This window comes from Molossus molossus, unplaced genomic scaffold, assembly GCF_014108415.1.
Source record: "Molossus molossus isolate mMolMol1 unplaced genomic scaffold, mMolMol1.p scaffold_m16_p_12, whole genome shotgun sequence".
Classification (NCBI taxonomy): domain Eukaryota; kingdom Metazoa; phylum Chordata; class Mammalia; order Chiroptera; family Molossidae; genus Molossus; species Molossus molossus.
The window spans coordinates 53,936,131-53,963,219 of NW_023425347.1; the positions used below are offsets into that span (position 1 = coordinate 53,936,131).

Sequence of the window (27,089 nt, forward strand, 5' to 3'; positions counted from 1 at the left end):
GAAAATTAGCGTGGAACATCCCATCTTACACATCAGTTTGGCTGCTGCAAGGTTGTACATATGACACATATTATTACAAATCAAGTGACATTTGTGTGAATCAACAGTGGTAGCCATTAAAAGGAGTGCTTCTCTAATCCTACGTAATGCAAAAAATCATTTTGTAAAAGCTATGCACGCTCGATAATTTACCCTTTCAGTAAATGTTCACTTTCATGACCTACCAGCAATCACTACTGAAATGCATGCAAAAGCAAGGGATGGATAGGATGGGTGGACGGAGTGGAACAACTATCCTACACATACCCCCCCCACACACACCACATACACACTCTCACACACGTGCTCATGCACGCTTAGACACTTAGTTGATTTTCTTCAACTATCCAAACTTTTCTGTTGAAAGTAGTTTTGGGGCCTGAAATCCTGAGAATTACTTCAAATTATTCAAATTGAGTCTGTATAAATGACAAAACCCAAGTGCCTGCATCTTGTTTTGGAGAGTTCTTCCTTCTATTCTATCCCCCCTAATCCCGCCCCCCACCCCCCCAAGCATCATGTAGAGAAAGCCTGGGATTCGTGCTTGTGAAGAGGTAAAACGTGATATACATTGAGATGCTCCTTCAACCCCACACCCTGTTGCAGGTCTTCTGCACCTTTCTCCTTCACTTAGGGGCACAGGATTTCCATGTTACTCCACTCTCTGGGCTCTAAATTCTCTATTATTTTACTCTGGCTTTCTGATTCAAAGTGCAATTTTTTAGATTTAACTATTCTTGTTTAAAACCCATATGACCGCACTTATATATTTAAGCAGGTATAGAGTGTGTTTCAAACCTCTCTTAATTTTAACGTAATAACTGATGCTAAATAGTAAAAAACAAAACAAAACAGAAAAACAACAAAAAACCCCCCACACAATTGAATATTTTTCATAGCCCTAGAGATAAAAATATCAGCTCATATTAAATTAAAAAACATGTGTGTTTTTTGTTTTTTTTTTTAATTGATTTTAGAGAAAGACATAGGGAGGGAGAGATAGAAACATCGATAAGTGAGAAACACTGATTGGCTGGCTCCTTCATGCCCCCTACTGGGGATCAGGCCTGAAAACTGGGCATGTGCCCTGACCAAGAATTAAACAGGTGACCTCTTGGTGCACGGGAAGACACTCAATCCATTGAAATACACGGGCTGGGCTTAAATTTTAGCTTATAAGCATTTTCATTAAGATAAAGTCTGCAAACTTTATGTAGCTCTGCAGGTCAAGTCAACATTTACTGTCTTCCTATTGTGTGGAAATAACTATGCTAAAGCATATTGATTGCTACAGAGATGTAAGGTACAACCACTGCCTTCAAAAGGCTCCAGTGGCAGAGACATATAAGCCATGAAGTATAGAATATCTTAGAATGGAATTGTTGCCATAGCACAAAAAAAAGGAGCAATTACAGTGATTTTCTAAACAGTTAAGATGCACCTTCACCCATGCACTGAAAGGTCACCAGTTCGATTCCTGATCAGGGCACATGCCCAGTGGGGGGCATGCAGGAGGCGGCCAATCCATGTTCTCTCTCATCAATGTCTCTCTCTCTCTCAAATCAATAAAGAAAAAATATTTAAAAAATTAGGATGTCTTTGCAGACGAGGGAAATTTGTATTATACCATGAGAGCTAAAAGGAATAATTTTGGTTAAACAGTTAAAAGAAAACCGCAGATTGAGAAATTTCTTTTAATTCCCCCCATGAATTATCCTTGTTAATGATCAATTTGTAAGAGCAAATGTACCAATTTAACCATGGTTTCTGACAATTAGCTTTTAAAATGAATTCCATTGCCTTCATTTAGATGCATTTAAAAATGCCTTTTAAACAGAATTGCCTTTTCTCTTTTTCTCCCTTGCTGTTCTATGTTGCTCTCTTTCTCAAATTTGCTTTTATACAAGAATACAGTTACCTTGGTCAGGCTTTCCTAACAAAGTGGATTATTGCTAAAATGGTAAATTATTGCGTGTTTCTTATGTCTTTTATCTTAGATCTCCATTCAGGTACATATGTATTCAGTGCTAATAAATAAACCTGATCTTAGTATCGTGAAAATCACCTTTTGAAGCAGCACTCTAGCTTTCAGTTCTGTTTGCCCTGGGCCACTTATTTTTCATTCCCCTTTAAAGTTTCTATTTAAACACACCTCTTTGTCATAGGCTGATAAATATTAAAATAACAGGAAAAATCTGCCCAACTCTTTTAAGCTGATAATAAGAACAAAACACAGGATGTGTGTGTCCTCCTTCCTTTTCTGACCGTGTTTAAGCGTGAAGAAGATTTTAAAACCTGTCATTACATAATGATTGGGTATCACTATATTCTCTTTCCAATGAAAAGCCAGGATTTTTGCAGTTTGCCACAAAGACAGACAAAAACAAATGGCCTATATACTATTGTCTTGCCTTTGCTCCATTGTTTTAAAATAACTTAGCAAAAGACTCTAGTTGCCAAGCTGTAGTTACTATGCCAATAATCACAAAATGATCTTTCCAACAGCATCTTTGGTTAATGAGCTAATTTACGGGACCATAAACATCACATTTCTCCTCATCTTTGTCAGTATTTATTACAAAAAGAAGAAAACATAGTTTAAATATTCTGACTGATTCAAAGTTAGGGTGCATCTAAGAAAATTTGGCTAACAGAAATGTGAGCAAAGGCATCTTGCTGGTAGACCAGTATGACAAAACGATGGTGGTTTCAAAACCACCTCTTTGATCTCCAAGTATGTAACACCAGTATTATGTTAAAACACTCTATCTAGTTTCTTTTTATAAACTTCTAAAGGAAACAGCCCATCAGCACACCAGGTTTTTGAAGTCCATAGATACAGTATTAGTTTCTTCTCTCTACTTCATATCATGGCACCCTTGAGGTAAACTCTAACTAATTTCTTCCTTTTCCACTTTTATTCTTGTTCTCAATCTTTTTTGCACAAAAATATTTCTTTTAAAGTGTGTACCATAATTATTTCAGAAGCCAACACGCCAGCAGAACCATTGTCTTTGTTCCCTTCTTCTAAAGGTTGGGCTTTGGTGTTATTTCCATTATCTTTGTGGCCATGATTCCAGAAAGAGAGCACAGCTGAGGAAGGAAGATCTTGAGTCTAAAGCGAAGGGAACAGCACTGCTGGACACATGGAAGTGTAGGAGGCAACGCTAAGTGTTAGGTGATCTCACTATGAGTTTATCTAACTTGATTCTCCTGTGGTTTTACTCAAAACTACTGCTACACTAGGGGGGTCAGGTCAAGGGGAAAAACTCCATTTTGCACTTTTAAAAATGTCTCCTAACTGGGCTGTATCTTACGTCAAAGAGAATTTATGTTCATTCAACACATCTCCATGTCGTTCCTTCAAGGTGGCCCTTCCTCTCCACACACAGCTCTCGACTCTACACGAAACGTCAGCAGAGTACTGAAAGATGAGAGGGTAGGTTTCTTTAAAACAACACCTTTGAGAAAAGAAATTGGATGACCTCCAAAAGAAATGATTTGTGACCTGGAAAGAGCCTTTGGTTTCACACCTGGAAGGAATGTATATTCAAAGGGGATCTATGGTTGACGCTAAGAGGAAAACCACTAGCGTAGCTTGTGGGGCCCTCAGGCCAACGTGAGGTTAGCTCTCCTGGAACTCACGGGGGCCAGCAAGCTGAGGTCAAGTTGCACTATCAATACAGCTCCACCTCCTGCTCCTCTTCTGGGAAGCACATCACCACTCATCCACCACATTCCGGAAGCCTGGGCATACACATGATGAGACAATCATTTGATACTGATTTTCATTCGGTTTCACACGGAATGAAGTAGAGCTCCAGTATGCTTTCAAAAAAAAAGTCACCAAGAGACTTACTTTTGAGGGCCATAGTATGCAAACAAATGCTATTATTCTAAAAACAAGGTTCTGCATCAGAGGCACACCTATTATTTTTAAACACGGAGATAGACCATGACACGGCTTACCTTGCAGGTTGACTCTGGAGACAGGAGGCTGACTAGCAGCTGGGGACCTCCTGTGGAGACAGAGAGAAAAGAAGGCCTGAGTCTTTGTATAAATATCCTCTCCCTACCTCCCCATGATCACTGAGGAGTTTTCCAGGTCACAATGAGCTATCAAGTGACATAATGCTTTCTCCGGAAGGCAGGCTCCTGTAACATGCGTAGATGACTGCAATTCTCTCACATCCAGATGGCCTGGAATTTCCCTATGCACAGCCTCCTGGATGCTCTAACTCTCCAGGAAGGAAGTCGTTTGCTCCAGGTCCCTAACCAGCTCCTCTGCTTTAAGCTTCTTTGTTCCAGGAGGCTCTCTGAAGAGGATATCCTTGCTCAGGAACAATACCAAATGTAAGAGTGAATCCCAGCTCCTTTGGGCAGTGCTGTAGAAAGTTATAGCCAGAGGAACTGTTAGAGATCCATCAGCCCAGACCTCCCAGTTTTGCACCTCAGGTCACACAGCCACTAGGAATGGTAATCCAGGTGGTTTAATTTATAGAGTTGTCTTTTCATAGAGAAACTGGGCATTAGTCTACATCATATCAAGAGTCAAATGAAACAAGCAAACAAACTCATGCTCCACAAACACTGGGCTTGCTTCTCCGTTTCTTTTTTGATTTTCTTTGTTTCTTCTCACCATCCTTCTCAGGCTTTGCAGACCTGCTGGACTGTCCTGGATTCCCCGTGCATTGCTAGGGAATCTCCCAGAGAGCACGGAACAATGGCTTCAAAATCCACAGTGCATCAGGATCACCTGAAGGCTTATGGGGACATTGCTGGATCTACCTCAGGGTTTCTGATTCAGTGGGCCAGGGGTGGGCTTGAGAGTTTGCATTTCTGACTAGTGCCCAGGTGCTGATGCTGCTGATCTGGGGATCACATTTTCAGAACCACTGGTATAGAGGACACTCTGCCCCACTAAAGATCAACAGGATATTGGCAAGGAGCTAGACAGTGGGACTCTAGGCCAGTGGGTCTCTAAACATAGATAACCTCTGACTCACTTGGGCAGCTGTAAAACTTATGAAGCCGTTCCTTATCCCTGGAGAGTCTATTTCAGTATATCTGGGATGAGACCGAGGCATCGGTAATTTTTTACTTCTCTGTGAATTCTGATGTACATGCACATTGGGGAAGGAGGCCAGATTCTAAATGATAGAGATTGACCTGCAAAGCTATTGCAGGAAAGGTCTGCCTATAGGTGTGAACACATAGTTATTTTCCTAGGATCTTATTAAGTGCTCCAAATTCAGTTTTGGTCCCTTAGGGGTAATCTAGTTTCTAGGTAACTATACCATAAAGCTGCAGGGGCTGATGGACAGGGTTCACATCTATCACATTTATTAGCTAGGTGATCCCATACAAGGTACTTTTAAACCTTCTGTGGCATGAGATTTTCATGTGTGACAAGGGAAAGGGAATTGCCATACAGTGACTGCTTTGCTCTGCTAAGCACCGTCCTCAGTATTTCTTAGCTTCCATTATTGTCTTGTCCTAAGGATAAGGCAGTAAGGTGAAGCTCAGTAAGGTGAAGAAACATGGATGTGTGGTTTATAACTGGCATGGTTGGGCCCAGCCGGTGTGGCTCAGTGACTGAGTGTCACATGCACCAAGAGGTCGCTGGTTTGATTCCCGGTCAGAGCACATGCCCAGGTTGTGGGCCTGATCCTCAGGAGGTGGCCAATCAATGTTCTCTCTCATCGATGTTTCTATCTCTTTCTCCCTTCCTCTCCCTCTAAAATCAAATCAATAAAGAAAAAAAAATAATAACTGACATGGTTGGGATTCAAAGGCAAGTTTTTCTGAATCCAAAATACATGCTCTTTATTCCACTTGCTGTTATCACCTGCACTCAAACTGAGGTCTGTTTTTTTTTTTAGGACAATTAGGAGATTAAATTTAAAATTCCTTAACCTGGTGAGAAGGCAGGTCGGGTGCAGACAATCCCCTTAGCTCGCAGTGCAGAGACCCTGCTCCTGGCTTCTGTAGTTCCGCTTGCCCCCTACATCAGCCAACTGCCTAAACTACAGCAGAACTAGAAGGTCCCCAAATGCCTGGAGGCTCATCATGTATAAAAGGCAGCTGGAACCCAGGTGCAGGGTTCAGCCTTTGGAGGTGACTCCACTGGGCCAACACCAGTGTGCATTAAACGGTCCTTTTCTAATCCTCCGAGCGCGTGCAGTCTGCTTCTTCCCGCCGACAGATTTCTGCCACAGCACTAGCATTCAAAGTCCTCGGCTCTTTATCCTCCACATGCTTTCCCCAGTTTATCTCTCAGAATTGCCCCCTGCCTGACACTTCATTTCAAACCACGCATCTTGTACTTCACTTTAGTAGCTCTTTAAAATGGTAATTAAAGTAGGCACTGTTCAATTAGTGTTCAATACAGAGCTCCTTAATTTAAGTGTAACTTTATGCAGGCAGGAAATGACTTGTTCACTACTGGATCCCTAAAACCCAGAACGGTCTTTCATACGCTAAGCACTCAGTAATTACTTATCAAAATAATGAATGAATGAACTAACTCATTTGTTGCCATGGCCAAATTTCATCACTTCTTTGTCCCTGAACATGTGCTATCCCTTTCCTGACACTGCTCAGGCCATTACTCTGAGGAAAAAGCTCTCCCTGCACAAATTTGCACATTTGAATTCCATCTAACCTTCTGTGGTGTATAAGAGGAAATACAAATTTGGTCTTCCTCCTGTTGCCCTCCGGCATTTCCTAACTGAGAAGAGTGATAAAGGTGCCTCTTGTTATATGAATGACGTGACTTTGGGAAGATCCCTGAGACTGGTTGCCAAAGGAACCAATCTTATGTTTTGAGAGTTGGAACTTTCAGCCCTGCCCTGGACTTCAGGGGAAAGGGAAGAGTCTGGCCATTCAATCATCAATGGCCAATGATTTAATCAATCATGGCTTTGTATTGAAGCCTTCGTAAAAACCCAAAGGGACTGGGTTGCTGAACATGTGGAGATTGGCATGTTCAGAGAACATGGAAGCTCTGTGCTCCTTCCCACATACCTTGTCCTATGCATTTTTTCCATCCGGCTATTCCTGAGTTATATCCTTTTCTAATAAACCAGTAACCTAATAAGTAAAATATTTTCTTGAGTCCTGTGAGCCACTCTAGCAAATGTTTCAAACCCCAGGAGAGAATGGTTGGAGCCTCTGACCTGGAGCCAGTAGGTGAGAAGCATAGGTGATCACCTGGACTTGTGGTTGGCATCTGAAGTGGCGGGGGTGGGTAGGGCAGTTTTGTAGGACTGAACTCTTAACCTGTGAGATATGATGCTATCTTCAAGTAAATAGTGTCAGAATTGGGTTGGATAGTGGAATGCCCAGCTGTTATGGAGAGTTGCTCTGATATATGGGGAGAAAACCCCATGCAACAAAATTGGTGTCAGAATCATACTTCCAAAGGTCAAATGCCATCTTCTCCAATGGACGTCATCCTCTTAGCTAAAAATGATCTTCTCTCTAATCTCCCATTCTGCTTTATTTGTATCGTTAGGGATATTTCTTCATGTTACAACTCATTTGAGCACATATTATCCCGATCACTAATCGGTGGCTCGTTGATGGCAGGATCCAGTTCTGACCCCTTTCCATAGGACCTCCGCGGGACCAACCGACTTACCTCTCCAAGAAAAGGAACTCCATAAATATTGGTGAATTGCTGATTGAATGACCATTGATGTGAATTATGATTTGAGGAACCAAGTGTTACAGAAATGTTTTATTTGGTTTCCTTTTTCCTGTAGAGTTGGTTCTACACATTACTGGCTTTTCCTCACACACAGTGAGCACTCATGTTGCTGGGCCCTCGTACATGTTCAGATCAGCTGAACACTTTTCCCTCCTCCTTAAGTGGCAAACACTTCACATGATCTGGGACTCCGCTCAGGCATCACCCCCGCAAGGGAGCTTCGCTTCTGTGTTAGTCTTTGTCTGGCTACTTGCAGTTCCCTACACAGCCCCATCAAGCACTGCTGATGCTACAGTGCCATCTCCATTCCCCTGGCTGTCTCAGCTCACCTGTAAGAAATGCAAGCAGCCCTGGCCGATCTGGATCAGTGGTTATAGCATTGGCCCGCAGACTGAAGAACTGAGGGCTCGATTCCGGTCAAGGGTATGTACCTCAGTTGCGGTTCAATCCCCAGCCCTGGTTGTGGTTGTGGGATGCAGCCAATCAATGTTTCTCTCTCTCTCTCTCTCTCACTCTCCCTCCCTCTCTTCCTCCCTCCCTCCCTCCTACTCTATCTGAAAATCAATGGGAAAATGTCCTTGGGTGAGGATTTAAAAAAAAAAAAAGAAAGAAATGTAAGCAAAGATTGAATCTCATTCACCTTTGTAACCTTGGAATCAGTAAAATATTTGGTATGATGTAGGCATTTATTATGTATTCATTGGATTGATATATATTTATAATAATTTCATTTTGCCCATCTCCCTGACTTCCAAAGAAGGCTTTTGTAAAAGGAGATGTCGAACTAAAAGACATTAAGTGTTGGAAATTTCTGCTTTCCTAATAGCATGGCTAATCATAGCACCTAATTCTCCCAATGACGTCTTAAAAATTAAATAAATTACATAAATGGCTTTGTCCTGAGAGTCAATTTTGAAACTATGGCTTTAAATTGAAGTTGTTAATTCAGATCAGCATCTGTGTGTCTAATCTGTGAAAAGGCAAGAGCCATACTTATTTGGTTTATCACTTAGACCTGGTGCAAAGAAGGGGTTTAATACATTTTATTTATTTATTTATTTATTTATTTATTTATTCATTCATTCACTCATTCATTCATTTTTTAATCCTCACCCGAGGACATTTTTGCATTTATCTTCAGATAAAATGAGAGGAAGAAAGGGAGGAAGAGAGAGAGAGAAACATCGGTGTGAGAGAGACACATCGACTGGCTGCAACCCACAGACCCCAACCAGGGCCCGGGACAAACTGCCACTGAGTATGTGACCTTAGTGGGAACCGAGCCTGGGTCTCTCTGGTCCGCAGGCCAACGCTCTAACCACAGAGCCAAACTGGTCAGGGCGATTTTTTTTTAATACTTAATTTATTACCTTTAAAAAAAAAATTACAGATGTCCCTCCTTTTTCAATACATTTTAAATGAGTGAACTCGATACATTTTAAGTGACATCTGGAAGCAGCATTACGGCTTCTAGGGCATGAGCGAGCCATCAGAAAGCAGCGAGCGCCAGAAGAAAAGGCATCGGTTGCTCAGTTTCCGATGGCTCTTACTCATGGCGAACCATCAGAACTGATGTGCCGGGGCTACTGCAGCGATGGTAAGAGGGAGGACAGTGTGGCCCAGCAGGGAGTCCTTTCCAGCCCTGCACAGCACCGAGAGAAAGAACTGACTATGAACAAGAATTCAGGGGTCCTAATCCTGGCTCTGGCTCCTTCCAGCTGTATCGCCCTGGGCACCCACTGCGCCTCTCAGTTTCTTCCTCACTTGGGGAGGGCAGGCAGCCACTAACAGTGACTGTGAATTTACAATGTGCCAGGTCCTGTGTGAGGAGTTTTACGTATATTTCCTCACTTACTCTGAGGAAATTTGGCTAGGTTCTTTCCAGCGCCGAATGTTGAACATTTTATTATTCTCAGCTAATTCAAACCCCGTGCCAAAGTCCACAAAGCAATGAAAGACACCTCAGATATACGCTGAGAAAAAATTAAGTGGTTATTAATTCTTTCTCAAAGATTGCATACGTGTTGATTGAATTATGCCTGGGAAGAATGTTAACACCCAGCTGTCACGTGACTTTCTGATAGCCACTGGTGACAGCTGCGAGGGTAGGGACGCAGCGGTGATTGGCTCCCAGCGCTACGCCTGGTCAGTGGCAGGCTCTCCCTCACACACGTGACTTCTCTACCAGTCTGTTGGAAGGCCGTAAATGCTTTAGGGACACTCATCTAAATTAACAACTAAATGAAAGCCATATTTTTAAAATGAACTCCTGGGACAAAGAAAATACAGGTTTTAATTCGAAGCCAAGAAATACAGGCCCAACCAAGCATTCCTCAGTGGAACATTTCATGGAAGTACAAGGAAATCACCTCGACAGGAACACGGAGACTTTCACCCTTTGGGTGGGAAAGTTGAGACAGACAATGGAATGCTTTTACACAGCGGGACGAGCCCACAGATAAAGGAAATCTTGACTTACGAGAAGTAGAGTTCTACATGGGAGTTCCTTTTCATAGAACTCCAGATATCTCCTGAAAACCGCTCCAAGGACATATCATTGTTTAAATGTTACATTCAAGGCAAAGGGTAGAAAGTCTAATGCCCCAGAAAGCAATTTCTGAGTTCCATGAATCTTACATGTTCAGTTGTTAGGATAAGTGAATACATGGGGCAAGGGTGTCAGGGTACACTCTCAGGAGAGTGGACCTCCCCTTGGCAGATATTCTTGTCTTCAGTTTTCTTTATGTGTTTGGGAGTATTGACTATCTAAGAATAGAACACAGTGCATTATAGACCCTATCTTGAGCTTCTGTTGGTTTGTGTTGGTTTCACGGAAGAACTTGTAATCAATTTGAGGATCAACTATGTACAAACATGGGTATGGGTTTGAGAAAGATGATTAGCAAAGATCTTACTACTGGAAATCTATTCTGTTTGGTGAATGTGGTTTTGTTGGGACCAAAGATGACATAAAGAGCCATGATTTGGGGCATGGTTCTCAGCCAGAGTGTGAGAATGGGCTTTCTAAGTCAGCTCTGAATATGGCAATCATGGCCTGGGGGTACACAGTTCCTGAAGGTTTATGTGGCTCAAAACACCCAAGACTATAGAAAGACCTGATTCTCGAGAAAGTAGTTTCAGCTGACGTAGTCTACTAATCAGCGAAGTTTCGACTGAGTAATAAACTATGGACAATACTAAGAGCACCCAAGCTCCGTGCTAACAAACCAGTAACTGAAAATACACATACATCCCTCTGATTCCACACTCTGAGCCCCTCTTCCCCACTCCCTGGAGCTATTTGATGTAGTGATCTTGAGTCCTATTTGCTAAGAAGCCTTTGAAAAGTGTCCTTGGTGATCCCTTCTTCTCCAGTTCCAGCCTTTATCATCTTGGTCCAGGTCTTCACTCTTCATATTTTAATTTCTGAAAACACTCTCATAGATTATGTCTCTGCCTTGAGGCTTTCTGATCTTCATCTATTTGTAAGTTCTTCCTAAATGATTCTCTGTTCCAAAGCCTTCAGAAATTTCTTCCCATAATCCAGAAGACTTAATGGGGTAATGAATGGAAAGAGCACTCCAAGGAGAGTCAGGATATCAAGTTTCAAGTATGACTCTGTTAGTCACCAGAAGCAGTACATTCTTGCACAAGTCATTTAATCTTCCTGAGCTGTGTTTCTTTATCCATGGAGTTGGGGCAGGAATATCTGTCATGAGTATCAGTTATGGTGATTAAAACTGAGACAATGAGTATGAAACCCCAAAGTGTTTCTGGATTTAGGGAGAGAAATATAACTACTAATTACAATAGCTCACATTTGTTAAGCATCTACTATGTGCTGTTATAAATGTTTTACAAATGTCAACTCATTTAATCTTCAGAAAAACCTTGTTTTACTGACTGGGAAACTGAGATGCAGAGAAGCTAATTTGCCCAAGTCACATAATTTTCAAGTGGTAGAACTGGGTTATGAAGCCAGTAAGTATGGCCCCAGAAGCCATATTCTATAAAGAGAAAAGGTAGGGAAAGAAAAGCTATCACTTCTGGAAAAATAATTTCCTAAATAATGGAGATAACTCCAATAGCCATCTATTGAGAGTTCATATGTATGACGAACATTTAGAGGGCACTCACTATTTGTTCTGCTAATTCTTGGAAATTCAAGGAAAAGTAAACGTAATTCTCAAGGGGCCCCAAGGGGCACATTGTCCAATGGTGGGTAGAGATGCATAAATGGTGTGATGAGGTTTACAGAGTGTTCTGGGGCCACTGATGGGTGCTCAGCCTGATGGGGTCAGGGAGAGCATCCTGGTGAAGGTGACTCGAGATGAGCCATACAGGACAAGCAGGACCTAGCCAGGCAATCACTGGCAGAGGGGGAGAGACAGTTTAGAAAGAGAGAACAGTAAGCCCAGAATCAGGGTGGAGGATAGAACATGCAGAGGACAGCCAGACCACAATTGTTAGAATGTGATCCCATGTGGTCAGAGAACTGGTCTCTCTGTGCACCCCCGTGTGCCCCGGCACTTCCTATGACAAGGTAAGCCCTGAAAGGGCAGAGACCTTGTATGTTTCATCACTACTGTATCACCAATGACTGGTACAGAGTGGGTATTCCATAAACATTCTTTAAATACATACACATTTGAATGGATAAAGAAATACTTGTTGGGTAAATTATTTAATAAATGACCACACAGGGCATACCACTGCAAAAGAGGCGAGGTGAGTCGCTTTCATGTCTATTGCATCAAATATAAACCCAAACAACTCTCAATCAACCTAACTTGATTGGATCATGAGGTGACTTGGCTGTCAAGTGTCCACATTTAAACTTTACCTGAATGATAAAGAGTGAAGCACGGAAATGCCTCAAGCTGGAGAGGGACATGATCAGACAGCACGTGAGAACAATCACTCTGGTGGCAGTTGGGGGGATAGTTCAGGGGAGAGAACAATGATGGGAAAGATTCCAGTGGGGTGTGCAGAGCTCTCACAGGAGGCTCTGGAACAACTTATGGAACAGGGAAATAAAAAGTAAGTTTTCAAAGCAGGGTTTATTCTCATTTTTAACAGTTCCACGTCATGAAAATTTGGATAAAAGCAAAATAGACGGTTGATGGATAATTTTGCAAAAACTAAAGAGACAGGGTGTTTGTTCTGTAGCCAATACTGGATGGAAAATTCAGGAGATTTAGGATTTGGCCCTGGTGTGTCTATAACCTATGATGTGGTTGTTAGGAAGCCCGGTTTCTCCTCCTGTAAAACAAAGAGGTTGAATCAATAGTTTCAAAGGTCTCCTTCAGCCCTACTGTTCCAGGATCATGGGTTCTATGACCTTGTGAGCCCTGTGAGGACTTTTTAAAATACTGGATAGTGAACTGCATAGCATTTAGACTCATAGGTTGAAATGATCTCGGAGGAGAAAGTCACAGCAGGAATATTAAGTTCAAATCGTCAATTTTACAGGCAAGGAGACCAAGATTCAGCAATGTTAACTGAAATGACCAAGGCTATGTAGTTAGTTGGGGGGAAAGGAAAAGATAATCGAATTGCATAAGCCTGTGTACATATTATCAAAATATAGGCTACTTGAACTTGAACATTTTGGTACCTTTAATATTAAGCTGGGATCTCGGATTTTGTTAATAACTATTCCAAAAGAATTTTTTTTATTAAAATTTTTTTTTCCTTTATTGATTTTAGAGAGAGAGAAAGTGAGAGGGAGAGAGAGATAGAAACATCAATGAGAGAGAACATCGATTGGCCGCCTCCTGCACGCCCCCCACTGGGGATCGGGCCCACAACCTGGGCATGTGCCCTGACCGGGAATCGAACTGGCGACCTCTTGCTGCATGGGTCGATGCTCAACCACTGAGTTACACCGGCCAGACCCAAAACAATTTTAATAGAGTTTATGGCCATTGCTGACAAGTATTCATACTTTCCAAAGTAGTATATATAAAAGTCAACAAAATGATTATTTTGTTCTTTCGTTTGCTGAACTCCTACTGTCTACTAAGTATTAAGGGTACAGAGACTAATAAGATCCAGACTGATTTCTAACATTTTACCAGTTCTAAAATACTATGATACTCCATCTTGTTTAAAAATTTCATCCTGTATCTTAATTTAGCTTGGATGGCAAATTTCCAGAAAATAGTTTTTGGTGTGTGTGTATTTTTAACGCTGCTCAATGGTTTTGCCTCTGTGAAAGGGAATCCTAATTCCACAAAAAGTCCATGCTTACTTGTTGGATGTTCCATGAAGGTTCGTCAGTACAGTGAAGTTGTTCCTTACACTTCGCAAGCTGGCCAGGACCTGTAAGAAACAATGTTTCAAATGTTTAGAAACAAGAGGAGGTCAGTGGGGGAGAGTGCAGAAGCCACACGTGGAAACTACACCCAGGGGTGAAGTGAGCCAGGGCCAGCCTGGTACATACCTGGGCGAAAGGTGTCACGATCAGGTCATCGCCGTGTCTGGAGGAAAAAGAGAAAGGAAACCTTTACACATGCATTTGAATGATAACTGCGCCATAAAAGCTGTAACGTTGAACTTGATCAGTGTGAGCAACACAGATGTTATACCCAAGTCCTTCTACCTAGATGTAAGGCAGGACTGATTGAAGCATAAATGGGGATCTCGGGAACTCCAAGAAAAAACAAACAAACCACCAGTTCAAGGCTCCTAGATTTACAGTGACTACACATCAAAGCATTTGCAAGTAAGCATATATCCTCCGGGTATATTCCCATTAAGTAGCAGACCTGGAGAACTGTAATTCAAAGCGATGTGTGGGTTGCCAGAGCCAGGAAATTCAAAGGGAGGGCTGCTCACAGGCACACTCGGAGTTGGAAAACATGGCATAACAGTCTGGATAAAGGTTAACGTTGGATTTCCTGGCTTTTGTTGATTTGAACCACATCCTTAATGCCATTTAAACACAGATTTCTGTCTGCAAATCCCATTACTTTTTGTTTTTAATATAACTTTTTTTTTTTCCCCCTTAAAGTACCCAGGGAAAAGCTTTTAATGGGAGTGTATGGGCTGAACCCATGATTACCGTATCACTGTTGCTTGTTTTGTCCCAAAGATGTGATTAAGCTGTACCTAGTGTATGTAAATCTGCACTTAGGAGCGGACAAAAGTGTGTTTCTAGAAACGCTTTGGTAAAATAAATCTCCTGAGGCCCTCGTGCAGCAAACTCTCCGTGAACGTCATTAGAAGACACGTTGGCCTGAGCTGCAGACACAAGGTCAGGCCAGTTTGCTATCACAGTGCGAAGCCTCACAGCCACACACATGTCGGGTGACAACGAGCTTCCTTCATTGTCTGACCTGGCTTCTCTGTCCTCACGATCGCCACACAAACACGGCACCTTATTAGTTAATTCCGTGAATGCTACCAGTAATTATTAGGCACCTGGCCATTAACAGGCATTGCATGAGGCCTGGGGATCCAGCGTCAAACACTTATGTGCATGAGGGCCTCTTCTCTAACACAGGCTTTGACTTTGAGGTCTGTTTAATATAAACATTTCCTTTCTACCTTTGTCTTTAGCGAGAAGTCCCTCTTCAATTCAATGGAGTAAACTTGTGCATTAACTTTGTACTGTGACTATAAAAATAACAGTGACAAGCCTGAGTAAGCACGATCACTGCACGTCAGGTACTGTGTTAACACATTTTGTGCATTATTTTTTTAAAAATTCTTGCTACAAGACTTAAGTCAGGTACTCGTAATATACCCATTTAACAGATAATATCAAAGCAGAGAGGAGTTAAGCAACTGCTTAACTAGCATATAAGTAATAAGGGAAAGAACTTAAGACTATCTGATTCCAAAAGTCTGTGCTTTTAATCATTATGTTTCCTATTTTATGATGACTCTGCATAATTGTTGCAAAATATAGAATACATGACACTCCTCCCCCCCCATTAAAATATAGTAGGGCAGACAGAAAAATATTCAAAACACTAAAACACTGCAATGGATAGTATACAGAATGAGAAATACAAACATGGATACTCAGTGGGGTGCGAAGGAGAGGTGATGGTTATAGATTGGAAAAGCAAGAAAGGCTTGATTGAATGGGTGGTGTGTAAGATGAACTCTCGAGGGCAAGCTTTAAATGGCCTGGATGGCAGATGTCACCAATGAGGGAAGCTGCCGAGACAAAGGTACTGCACATGCTCACCGAGGTGTTCTGTGGCTGTTGGGTGGAGCCTAGCACATTAACTACAGATACTTGTGGAGGATAAGACTAGACGTTCCCCCATGCCCACAGTATGGACAGCACCGACAATGGTCATGGAGTTGGTGCTGAACTCCAGAAATGAGCCAGGGAAGGTTTTCAGTGAGACGGCCAAAGAGAAAAGCGCTTTAAGAAGTAAACTGCGAGGGACACCAAGAGGTCCATTGAAGAGAAGACAGAGCCAGGAAAACAGTGAGGGGGATACTGCAGTCATTCAGATGAAAAGAAACAGGTAAAGCAGAGGAAGAAACAGGAAGAGACCATTTGAAGAGATCCTAAACGTCCTGCCAAGGACTGCCATTTCATTGGCTAAGGGGTCATAAAGAACTATCATTTTCAGTTTTAAAAATGGGTATCTGAGAAAAGAGTGAAGTCTAAGTAGAAAGAAGAGAGTGAGGAGGAGCTGGGGGAGAAGTGTCACTTTCCAAAAATGCTCAGTTTTAAGATATTTGTTGGGGACATCAAGCAGGAAGACAGAAATACGGGAATTAAAGCATAGATTTAGGAGTGACCTACAACCCTGGGGATTGTTCAAGCAATGGCAAGGGTGGCTTCCTGAGGGGGGGAGGGGCATATATAGAGAGAGCCAAAAGAAGAACCTCAAGGTTCTTGAAGAGGAGCGAAGAAGAGAGACAGTAGCTAGGAGGCACAGTTTTGATAAATGCAAGGTGCTGACCTGTATCTAGAACTGCCCCCTCCCAAGCTATTTTCTTGAGATGAACTTCAGATGGGTGAAATATCTTGCTATTTGTTCACATTTCTGCTGGGAAGTTCACATGGTTCTTAAGACATTAGGGTCAGTTGGGGATAAGGTCATGGAGTTGGTAGATCATCTGTGACTCCTGGATTTCTGGTGTCTAAATACTTAACAAAAGCTAAATAATATAAGCAAATCTCATGCATATGTAGTAACTAAAGCTGAGGTATTATTGCATAATGGGAGTTACCAAAACTGCACAAACTAATGATTAAAGGGAGGTAAACAAACATGAAGAGGGCTCCATGTCAACATGACTATCACTACGGAACTTTTGAAGTTTAGGAGAGCAAAACATTCAGAAGCAGAAGATGGATTTGCAGATCTCTGCATTGGCTCCCTTAAAGGGTCCTGAGCTGCAAAAGCTAATGCTGTATGTCAATAGGTAATTCATAGGTAGTTTATAGCGCGTACAGGAAACAAAACAAAGAACTTGTATCTGAGTACAGCTAGATTATTTATAAAACGACTCTAAATTTTTAATCGGAATTTGATATTTTAATCATTAAGAATAAAATGGCATGGAAATCACAAACTACTTGATTGGTTTTGAAAAGCAATGTACTTCGTTTCCCAAACCACTAGAGAGGGCAGTGCAGTGCTTCTTAGGAAAGAGAACTATGGCACAAGCACCATCTAGTGACAATGTCAGCACATTACAACTTGATGGAATAATTGGAGATGAGGACACTGGGTCTTAAGAGTTGAGTGTAGGTCTACTTTAAACAATTAAATCGTTTTCTAGAAAGAAAAAAATGCTTCTTTCTACTACTATCTTCTAGATTTTATTAATTTCACCTTTCTCTGTTTCATACCTACACACAGAATTTTACTTGTATTTTTCTTGCAACACTTATTTTAGTCTGTCTTATAGGGAGACATGCTATTTTATTTAAGAGCACAGACTTTGGAGCCAGCCAGCATGGGTTTGTTTCTCAGGGGCACTACTGCTAATTAGGAAACACCAGGCAATCTCTCTCTGCCTCAATTTCTTCATCTGTAAAATGGGGTGTAACTCATAATAGTGCTTGGCACATAAAAACTCTTTAGTTGTTTAGTTATAGTTATTCTTCTTAGTATTAGGTATCATTACTATTGTAATTAAGCAGTTGTAGTTCCCAGCTGGTGAGAACTCTTTTAGGATAGTCATGTCTGCCTCCATCCCAACTGAGAGAACTATTTGTATTGTACTTGACAGTTTACAAAGCATCTTCATATGCATTCTTTCATGTGACAAGAGAATATTCTTGACCCTACGGGAACAGTGCAACCACCTATCTTGTCGGTCAAGACTGAAACCTCACAGTCAACTACCAACCCCTGTTGATCCTAACTTGGCAAATATTCATTCATCGTCCCCTGGATCTGCTCTAAGCTAGATCCCCATCCTCTGTTTTGTGGATTACCAAAGCCCCTCATCTGGGACACTAGTCTTTAGGCTTGCCCACCCTCCAAACTAGTCTTCATACTGTAATCAGAGCTATCTTTCAAAAACATTCCTCTGATTATAAATTTTCTTGCTTCAAAGCTCCTAGTAGCTCCTTCTGCTTGCCTGTAGCCTAAGGGCCAAGTCCCTAGCCTGGGCCTTCACGATGAGGTTCCTGCTTCCTTCTCCAGCCTCATCTTTCACCACTTCTTATGCCCTCCCATTCCCAGCCCCAGCCACACTGAGCTGTGGTGTCCCACAATGCTTCTGGCAACTAGAGGGCTAGCTAGCACATGGCCCTTCTTCCTGCACCCTTTCTGCTCTGCTAGGTCTTCTAGCTTAGCTGTAGCTCCTCCAAGTAGGCTGCTTGCCCTGCCTGGCCAGACCTCTCGAAGTCCTGTGCACACATTTCTAGGATTGCCTTTACCTGAAGATATTAAAACTGCCTATTGATTTATTAATTTTTTAGCTCCCTCGAGGATACAGAATATGTCCAATTTGTTAACAAAGTGCCTAAATTCAAGGAAGTTTTTATTTAAAAGAAAAAAATGAATATGATCCTCATGCCATCTGGAAAGTAGTCAGAGGTTAATAATCATTATTTTTTTTTTGTCATCCTCATTTACTGTCTGTTTATGTCTTGGACACCCTATAGTTTAATTGCCTAGACTCCTTTAATTATAGCTTTGGTCCCCCATTTATTGGGCAGGTTACTTAATCTTTCTGTGCTCCAATGTTCTCCTCTTTAAGACAAGAAAATGATAGTACCAACTGTATTTGGGTTATAGGGATGAAATGAGTTAAAATGTGTAAATGCTCAATAAACGTGCACTTTTATTTACAGATAATTTAGAGTCTATAAAAAAGATGCAATGTCTTAAAGCCATGTGGGACAGAAGTATGTCTAACTTAAGTCTGAGACACCACATTGTACTTTTTGGTAGTCCATCAATCAACAGGTCTTAAATTTAAGTAGGCTGTCATTTCTGCTTTTCCTATGGTTGTTAGGTCTCCCTGGACTGCTCACTCTGGAGACAATTTGGTACTCACATTAAATGATGACTTGAAAAAGTTCCTTGTCTATATAAGGCTTTGCAAATGGGATGACCACATGAAGGGAACATGGATCTTTCTTCCCTGTGGCTTTGCAGGTGGGTAATCAAAACTGGATCCTGCCCAGGGTAGTTCCTGCCACAGTTTTTGGTGATATTAGTGGCCTAACTAGTTCCCAGTACTTCCTGTTCCCATTGGGAAATTCGTAGCTTGGTTTACAAAGGCATTACGTTAGAGATGACTGCAATGCAGGAACGGAACAGAAACTGACAAATTATTGCCACATCTAGGAAAGCATCTGACATTTCCTTTTGGGAGCCAATACGGATCTTGTTTGCTTTACTAGAAAGCCTATTTCAATCTCTCTCTTGTTGCCAAAAGTTAAAGCCACTTTTAATTTTTTATTTGCATTTTTTACTCTTAATATCTTTTTAACTCACTCTCTCCACCCATATTTTCTCTTACTCTTCTGAAAGAGAGCAGATGAGAAATTTTAAAAAGCTAGTGTTTCTGCTACTAGGATTTAATGCAAAAGTGATGCAAAGTTTTCCACCTTATATAAATTCCTGACTGCTTTGGGCAGATACGAGGAGCTCCTGAGCAGGGACTGTCTTGCAGCCTTGACACAATGGTTTTCGCATCAAGAATCTGGACCCACCATCATCATTCTCTTCCTTGGCTTTATGGGTAGAAGGCAGGAGGAACAGTGAGAGGTCTGGGGGCTGCTGTTCCTCCCTTTCAATCCACCCCGAAGAGCAATAATTGGGTAAAATAGCTTCGAGAGCATTACTTCAGTTTAGCTCAGGATACCCGTGGGATCCTGGATTTTCCAACATGGTCCTGATAAAATGAAATACCAGAAGAATCTGGATATTATTCAAGCTCCACTTCTTGTTTTGTTGAGAAATATAAATTCCTAAACTGGCAAATATATAAAAGTTTTATTACAATGTTGAAATATTTGCAAAACAAATGTTGTGCTATTTTTATTCACTCAAAGATTTTAATGCATTGTATTATTAGTTTCTTTGATAGGGTGATATTATGTTGTCAACCGCATTTTTTTTTTGAGAAGGTCTGTTGCTCATTATGAAAGTGTGCCTTCCTACATTTTATTTTTAATTTTAAAAAGTTCCTTTTATTTAAGAAATTGAGAATGATATTAGATAACATATAAAATACTTACTTGCCTAAATTGAAAGTTGGCAATACTGCGTTGGTTCTAAAGTTAGGGAAATTTTTTGCTGGCTGGTAAAATTGCAGAGTAAAGCACTAGTATTAGGGACCCTGAATGCAACCGTTCAGACTTAGATTTCTGTTTCTACAGCTATGGACTGAGTGGCACTGTGATCACGAAGGTCTCTTCAAGTTCAAAATTTCTATAACCTTTTGATTCTAAGTAAGGAATTACCAGAGTTTAATCTGAAACTTGGTTAGAACCTTCTGAGGAGCCCCTGGAGTGAAACCCAGCCCCGTTCATGGCATGTGTCTGGGGACCTGCGACCTGCCTTCCAAAGCTCATCTTCCTCTGCGAGATGCCCTGTGAGTGAAGGTCTAACTGCTTTCAGCTCAGCACTTCCTGTGCTCGCCGACAGGGAGTCTAGGACGGCACCCTCTCAGTGGAGGAGTGCACCCCAGGTACACTCACTGCCAAAGCCCCTCCTTTGGTCAGAAACTTCCTTGGTTCTACATGACCTACCGCGAAGTGGTTACCTCTCCTCTAGCCTCAGGTACCTCAACTGTGCATGCACCTGTTTTCCAACTGGCAGACTCTACCTTGCAGTTTGAAGAACATGGGTGGATAGAGGCCGGTCGTTTTGAATATGGTCAGCCTTAGCTACCTCCTGCGACTTAGCATGGCATGTAGTCATGGGATCGGTGTAGGTGTCTCAGTCTCTTAGAGTCTCAGTCTCCTCGTCTATACAGTGGAGATAATAATGGTGACCACCTGGCAGACTGGTTGTGAAGACAGAAGAGGTAACATCTGTAAATGCAGCTGGCCCCTGGGTAAGCTCTGGGTGTTCCTCTTAACTTTCCTATTTAAGGTTAACCTCTCTGAGAGCAGGTGACCTTTTGGAGAATATGTGTTATTTGTTTTTGTTTTTTAACCCATCTGTGATTTTTCCCATTGTTTGCTAACATTTTATTCAAAGCATGGTATACTGCCTGTCACATAGGAGAGGTTCCATAAGTATTTGCTAAATGAATGAATCAATGAATTTTGGCCGACCCGATTATTATTTTAGGGCAGGGGTGTTTCTACAAAAATTGGCTGGCGGAAATGCCCTGAGGAGTATTTTCTTACTGGTAGCTTTCAAATGCCCCTGCCCCTCTCATAAGAGTGACCCTTTCTGGCTTCATTTCCAACAGAGGGAGAGAGACCCAGTGGAATTTTCCAGGCTGGAGCCCGAGGGAGCTACGAATATTTTTATAACATACAATGTTGAACACAATTGTACGTGTGCCCAGAAACCTTTTAAGGCGTGTATTTCAGCATCCAATTTTATTTGGTTTCACAAATTTAATAAATAGTAACACAATCCCACCATTGTTCTTTCAATAAAAATTAGAGATTTACAATTAATAGCAGCAAAACAGAAACATCAGCTGCGCTTAATACGGCGATGGAGTGTGTCCTGTCTCACCAAGGAACCAGGCAACAAGCGGGCATTGTGTTAGCCTTCCAGAGAAAGGACATGTGGTTGGGTGACAGACGATCAAATGTCACCCAGCAAAGGCCACCGAGAGAGCAAACATGTCACCAACAACCCTTTTTCTTCCCGACTGTAGCCTCACGCTGCACATGATGTGGAACATGTAAGTGCGATTTGCAAAGAGTGTTAAGGTTCTCGTGCCGTCGACGATTCAGCAGCTCAGGAAACAAAGCTGAATGATACACACACACGAAGTATCAACACCAGATGTAAACTGAACACTGAGCCTGAGGTCTGTCATCCCCTCGGAGACCCTAGCTCTGGATGTCCTTAAGATGGGCATCACTGTCACCTCTCTCAGGTTCATTTTTCTCCCTCCCCCTCCTGCGGGCTACGGGGGCAGCATTGTGCTGTCGCCGCTGCTGAGACAGGGCTAAAGAGGAGGTCAGTGTGAGGCTGGGAGCCAGACAGGGCTGGTACTCACTGCTCGCTCGGAAGTGAAGAGTTTCTCGACATCGCCTTTGGTGACAGGTCATAGTCGCTGTCTGATCTGTAGAGAAAGGACTCTCTGCGCTGGCTGTGCCCAGGAAAGGTGGCGTGAAGGACCAACCCAGAGGAAGAGCTGGCCTGAGGGTCCAGGGGGCTCCGACCTGGGGAAGGGCCATTTTCCACATCAAAGCTTAAAGAGAAAGCAGAAAACTCTGGTCACGCGAGAAGCAAGGAGGAGGACATGTCACACACATACAAAGCTAATCAATATGCGCCAGGCACGGTACATAAACTTTTCACACTGTATTAAGTTTTTTTTTTTTTTTTATCCTCACCCGAGGATATTTTTCCATTTTTTGTACAGATAGAGTGGAAGGGAGAGAGAGAGAGAAACATCGACGTGAAGGGACACACTGAGTGGCTGCCACCTGCACGACCACCCAGGGCCGGGGACAAACTGCAACCGAAGTACGTGCCCTTAGCGGGAACCGAACCCGGGTCTCTCCGGACCTCAGGCCGACACTCTAACCGCTGAGCCAAAACGGCCAGGGCTGTATTAAGTTTTTTAATTTATTTTTTATCCTCACCTGAGTACATTTTCCTATTTTTTGTTCAGAGAGAGTGGGAGGGAGAGAGAGAGAGAGAAATATCGACGTGAAAAGGACACATCGGGGACAAACTGCAACCGAGGTACGTGCCCTTAGCGGGAACCGAACCCGGGTCTCTCTGGACCGCAGGCTGACGCTCTATCTGCTGAGCCAAACCGGCCAGGGCACACTGTATTAAGTTTTAACCCTCCAAGCAGCTCGAAGTTGCAGTCATTGCTACTCTCATTTTGTATACAGGAAACAGTCCCGCAGAAGTTCAGTCGTTAGCAGAGCACAGAGCCAGGGTTTGAACCCTGGAGCAAAGCCCCATGCAGAGCAGCTTTGACAAATTCAACATGAGAGGCATCCATAAAATAACTTGGTGGCGATAAGCAACCCCAGAGGCAGCACTAACAGCTCTAAGTGTCAGACACGGAACTCTCTCGCTTGAATGAATCTTCCTGGCTGGGAGACCGTCTTCCTGCCATGAGTAACTCTCACAGTCATTAAAGACACAATATGCAGAGTTCTGAATGTGTCAGGAACAAAGTGCTCTCCTCAGATCATCCACTGGCTGATTAGGTGGGAGGTCCTACCTGAGATTTAATATTCATATGCGAGTTAAACTGTAGACAATGACTGAATCTGGTGCCCAATGACCCTTCAGGGCTGCAGTTTCATTTCTGAAGGAGGATGCTGCCACTTGGTCTGGCAGGGGAGTGCCATTAAGATGTCTGGTCCGGCTCCCACCCTCAGGAAAGGTACCCTCAGGCCCAGAATTGTTTGAACAAGCCCTGGTCAATAAACATGGGGGAGCAGTAGAGAATCTGTCTCTGGTTTCCCCATCCTGGTATGACTTGAGGCACTGTGTGTCCTCCCCACACCCTATATCAATCCCTTTACACTTTCTTTGTGTGGCCAACCCCCTTGAGCCTCAAAGTGACGGTAACCCTCTGGCCCAGCATTTCTCCAAACCACTCAGTGCTCCCCGGTAAAGCTCGGCAGAGCGAGGTGTTGGAGAAAGTATGGGGCTGGGGACGCTCTCTTTGCCAAGTCAGACCACAACAGTGGGCGTCCTGTATTCTCATCCAGCTGCCATCATTCATCTTTACATGCACGGTTCTTTTCTCTCACTAGTTCTTACAACCTGCTCTTTCGGGGTGGATTGCTTTAGTCTGAAAATTGCTTTCTGATTATTCCACTTACCCCTCATCACAGCCCTGTAAGTGTAGATCCCATTGTACACTTGAGGAAAATGAGACTTAGGGAGATTTTAAATTCCTTGCTCAAAGTCACAGCATAGTCACTTACTTGTAGAAAGAGAATTGGAACACCCGAGTCTTCCAACTCATTTCTCCACCCTGGTGACAGAGTTCCAGAAAGGTTCCTTGGGTAATAGAGTGCAATTTCCCTTCAGTCCCTGGATTTAAACATATTTGTGTTTGGCATGTAGAGTCAGTCAGACTATGAGCAATCCTGGCTGCTATCTTGAATGAAGACAGGGGAGGCAGCAAATTACCCTGAAGCTGTGGGTTTCATTGAAACAAGAAACCTTTTCATCGAAAGAAGAAATGAAGAATGCAGGACTGTCCTGCTTCCCCAGAGATCATTCTGAGAAGGGGCTTTTTGGCCAACCCACAAGCTCCAGGTGTCTGATAAGGAGCAGCAAGGGAGACTCCAGTTCAAAGGACAAGGAAGAGCCCCAACAATCCAATATGCGTTTGGGCTTTCAAGGCACTGCCGATGGGTTTTCACAGCAGGCTCAGGGGCTGGACGGGGCTGCCTTTCACAGACTGCAGGCAAGCAGGCAGGTGGGCAGCCGCTCACACATACCAGTCTGCTTGCCAGCCTGCCTGGAGGTAGGGCTATGTTGTAACCCAAGTGAAAATGTAATGACAGCTGACTTGCGAACTTTCCTTGGGCAAGATCCACACTAGATGTTGAGCAAAATAAAGAGCTCCTTTGTGGATAAGGGCTCCTTTGTGCCTCCCGGATCCCGTAGAACCAGTAGGTCCTGATGCTGGCTTTGAACTCATCTTGAGGACAAAAAGGGTGGATTCTTCATAGGTGAGGATGAGTGGGCATGAGCTTAGAAACTTCACGTGTATTGATGTTGTTGTTTATTGGCCTTAATGGATATTAAAACATCGAGATAATTCTGTACCAGTTGGTGGCCAGCCACTGCCCCAGGCCCGCGAGAACCTGCTGACCTTCAGGTGATCTAGTAATGAAAGGGTTGGTGTCTGGAACAGCCGGAGGACTCGACCTTCAGCACTACTGTTACTTTCAGCCTGTGCCCATTACATTGGTCAGTGTCCAGGTGGTACCAGTCATTAAATATTATGAATATCTCTGCTGTGTGTATCTGTGCTCAAATCTTAGAAGGGGTGCCAAGTGGGTATGCCTACCACACTCTCAGAACTTTTTTCCATTGAGGGTTTCCACCAGGGCTCCCTCTGCCTTCTTTTCTGCCAGTGGCATTCCTAGTGGGCAGAAAATAAATCCACCAGGCCATCTGTCCCCAGGGTCAGGTTCAGGAAAGTTTGGTCCTGGTAGGTAAGCAAGGACGAGATCCAGATACCGAAATTCTCTCCATGATGCTCCCCCACCACCCCACACACATACTTTTATTCCTTTTTTTCTTTACCCTGCCTGAACTCGGAGAGGAGCTGGCTGGAATGCAGAAGAAGCCAGGGAAGAATTCTCTGGTCCAAAGAAGCAGTCTCAGTGAGACAAATGGCCTTTCATATCCCCTGGGGCACTGTTTCAGAGCAACCAACACAGATGTACAGCTTAGGAACAAACATGAATCACCAACCAGACACCAGCCCCAGTCACAGCAAAATTAGCGAGCAGACATCACAATGCATCCCACAGATCCAGGGCGGGAGGGGGGGTGTGGGCAAGGGGGAGACTGAGGACAGATTTAAGCAAGATGAATATGCCACACAAAACGAAATACAATTTCAGAGAAAATGGAATCTGCAATATCAGAAACAAACACATAAATGGGGTCATTATTTATTTAGGGTAATTTTTTGCCTCTGTCTTAATCAGGACACACATTTCACCTTTAGGTTTCTTTATATTAAAAGTATTATAAAAGTGATATAAGGATGTTAGAAAATATAGACAATAGAGAAAGTGGCCACCTTTAGGAGCAGTGTAGTATTTTTCCTTCTGAATATTTTCCCTGCAGGTTTGGATCTTGGAGTTTTTTTGCAAGTACTTTGCATGTGTGGTGCAGTTCCCAAGATGGTCATTTTCTGTGGGCTACTTACTGGTTCACCCAGAAGATCAACCATACTTGCTAGAGCATATTTTCCCCTCCTGTTGCCCATTATATTTATGATTTTAAATAACATTGCAGTGGATATCCTTGAACTTATAGCTACTTAAATATTTTGATCTTTAGAAGAGGTCACTCAGAATTTCAGATAGATTATGAGAGGAGGTCATTCATGAGTTTTGGAACATTTGAATGTAGCTGCCAGAAAGGGGTGGTCCAGCCCTGGCCGGTTTGGCTCAGCGGTTAGAGCGTCCGCCTGCGGTCCGGAGAGGCCCGGGTTCGGTTCCAGCTAAGGGCATGTACCTCGGTTGCAGTTTGTCCCCGGCCCTGGTTGGTCGTGCGGGTGGCAGCCACTCGATGTGTCCCTTTCACATCGATGTTTCCCTCTCTCTCTCTTCCTCTCTCTCCCTCCCACTCTGTCTGTACAAAAAATGGAAAAATGTCCTCGGATGAGGATTAAAAAAACAACAACAACAACAACAAAAAGAAAGGGGTGGTCCATACCCAACATATGGGCTGAAACAGGACTGAAAGTGACCTTTTCCTAGGACCGGTGACACCACCCCCTCGCCCGGTCCCAGCCTGCTCTCTGACCTCCAGGATTCCGTGGGCTGCCCTCCCACGTGGTTCTGCCCGCTCCTCCCTGCAAAGGCTGATGGCCCTGGACCGACCAATCGCTTGCTGTCGAAGACCTAATATTTGAACGACTCTCTCCTGCTTTGTATCCAGTTTTCAGCTCCTTGGAGGCAGCGATGGTGGGCGATGCTGTGCATAGAAGTGGTACGCCCCACAACCGGAGTGCCCTTCTCCCCACTGTCTCCCATATG

General features: G+C 43.1%; 1 protein-coding gene across 2 annotated transcripts in view; it reads right to left on the reverse strand.

Moving 5' to 3' along the window:
* The window catches only part of PDE4B (phosphodiesterase 4B), a 430,432-nt gene that overhangs the window by 101,379 nt on the left and 301,964 nt on the right, over positions 1-27,089 (reverse strand). For both annotated transcript variants that reach the window (XM_036257549.1, XM_036257550.1), the window contains 4 exons: positions 22,382-22,576; positions 14,196-14,232; positions 14,004-14,074; positions 4,009-4,058 (listed from right to left, as the gene is read on the reverse strand). In XM_036257549.1, the coding sequence (XP_036113442.1) occupies positions 4,009-4,058; positions 14,004-14,074; positions 14,196-14,232; positions 22,382-22,576 (353 nt within the window). The remainder of the gene's footprint in view (positions 1-4,008; positions 4,059-14,003; positions 14,075-14,195; positions 14,233-22,381; positions 22,577-27,089) is intronic.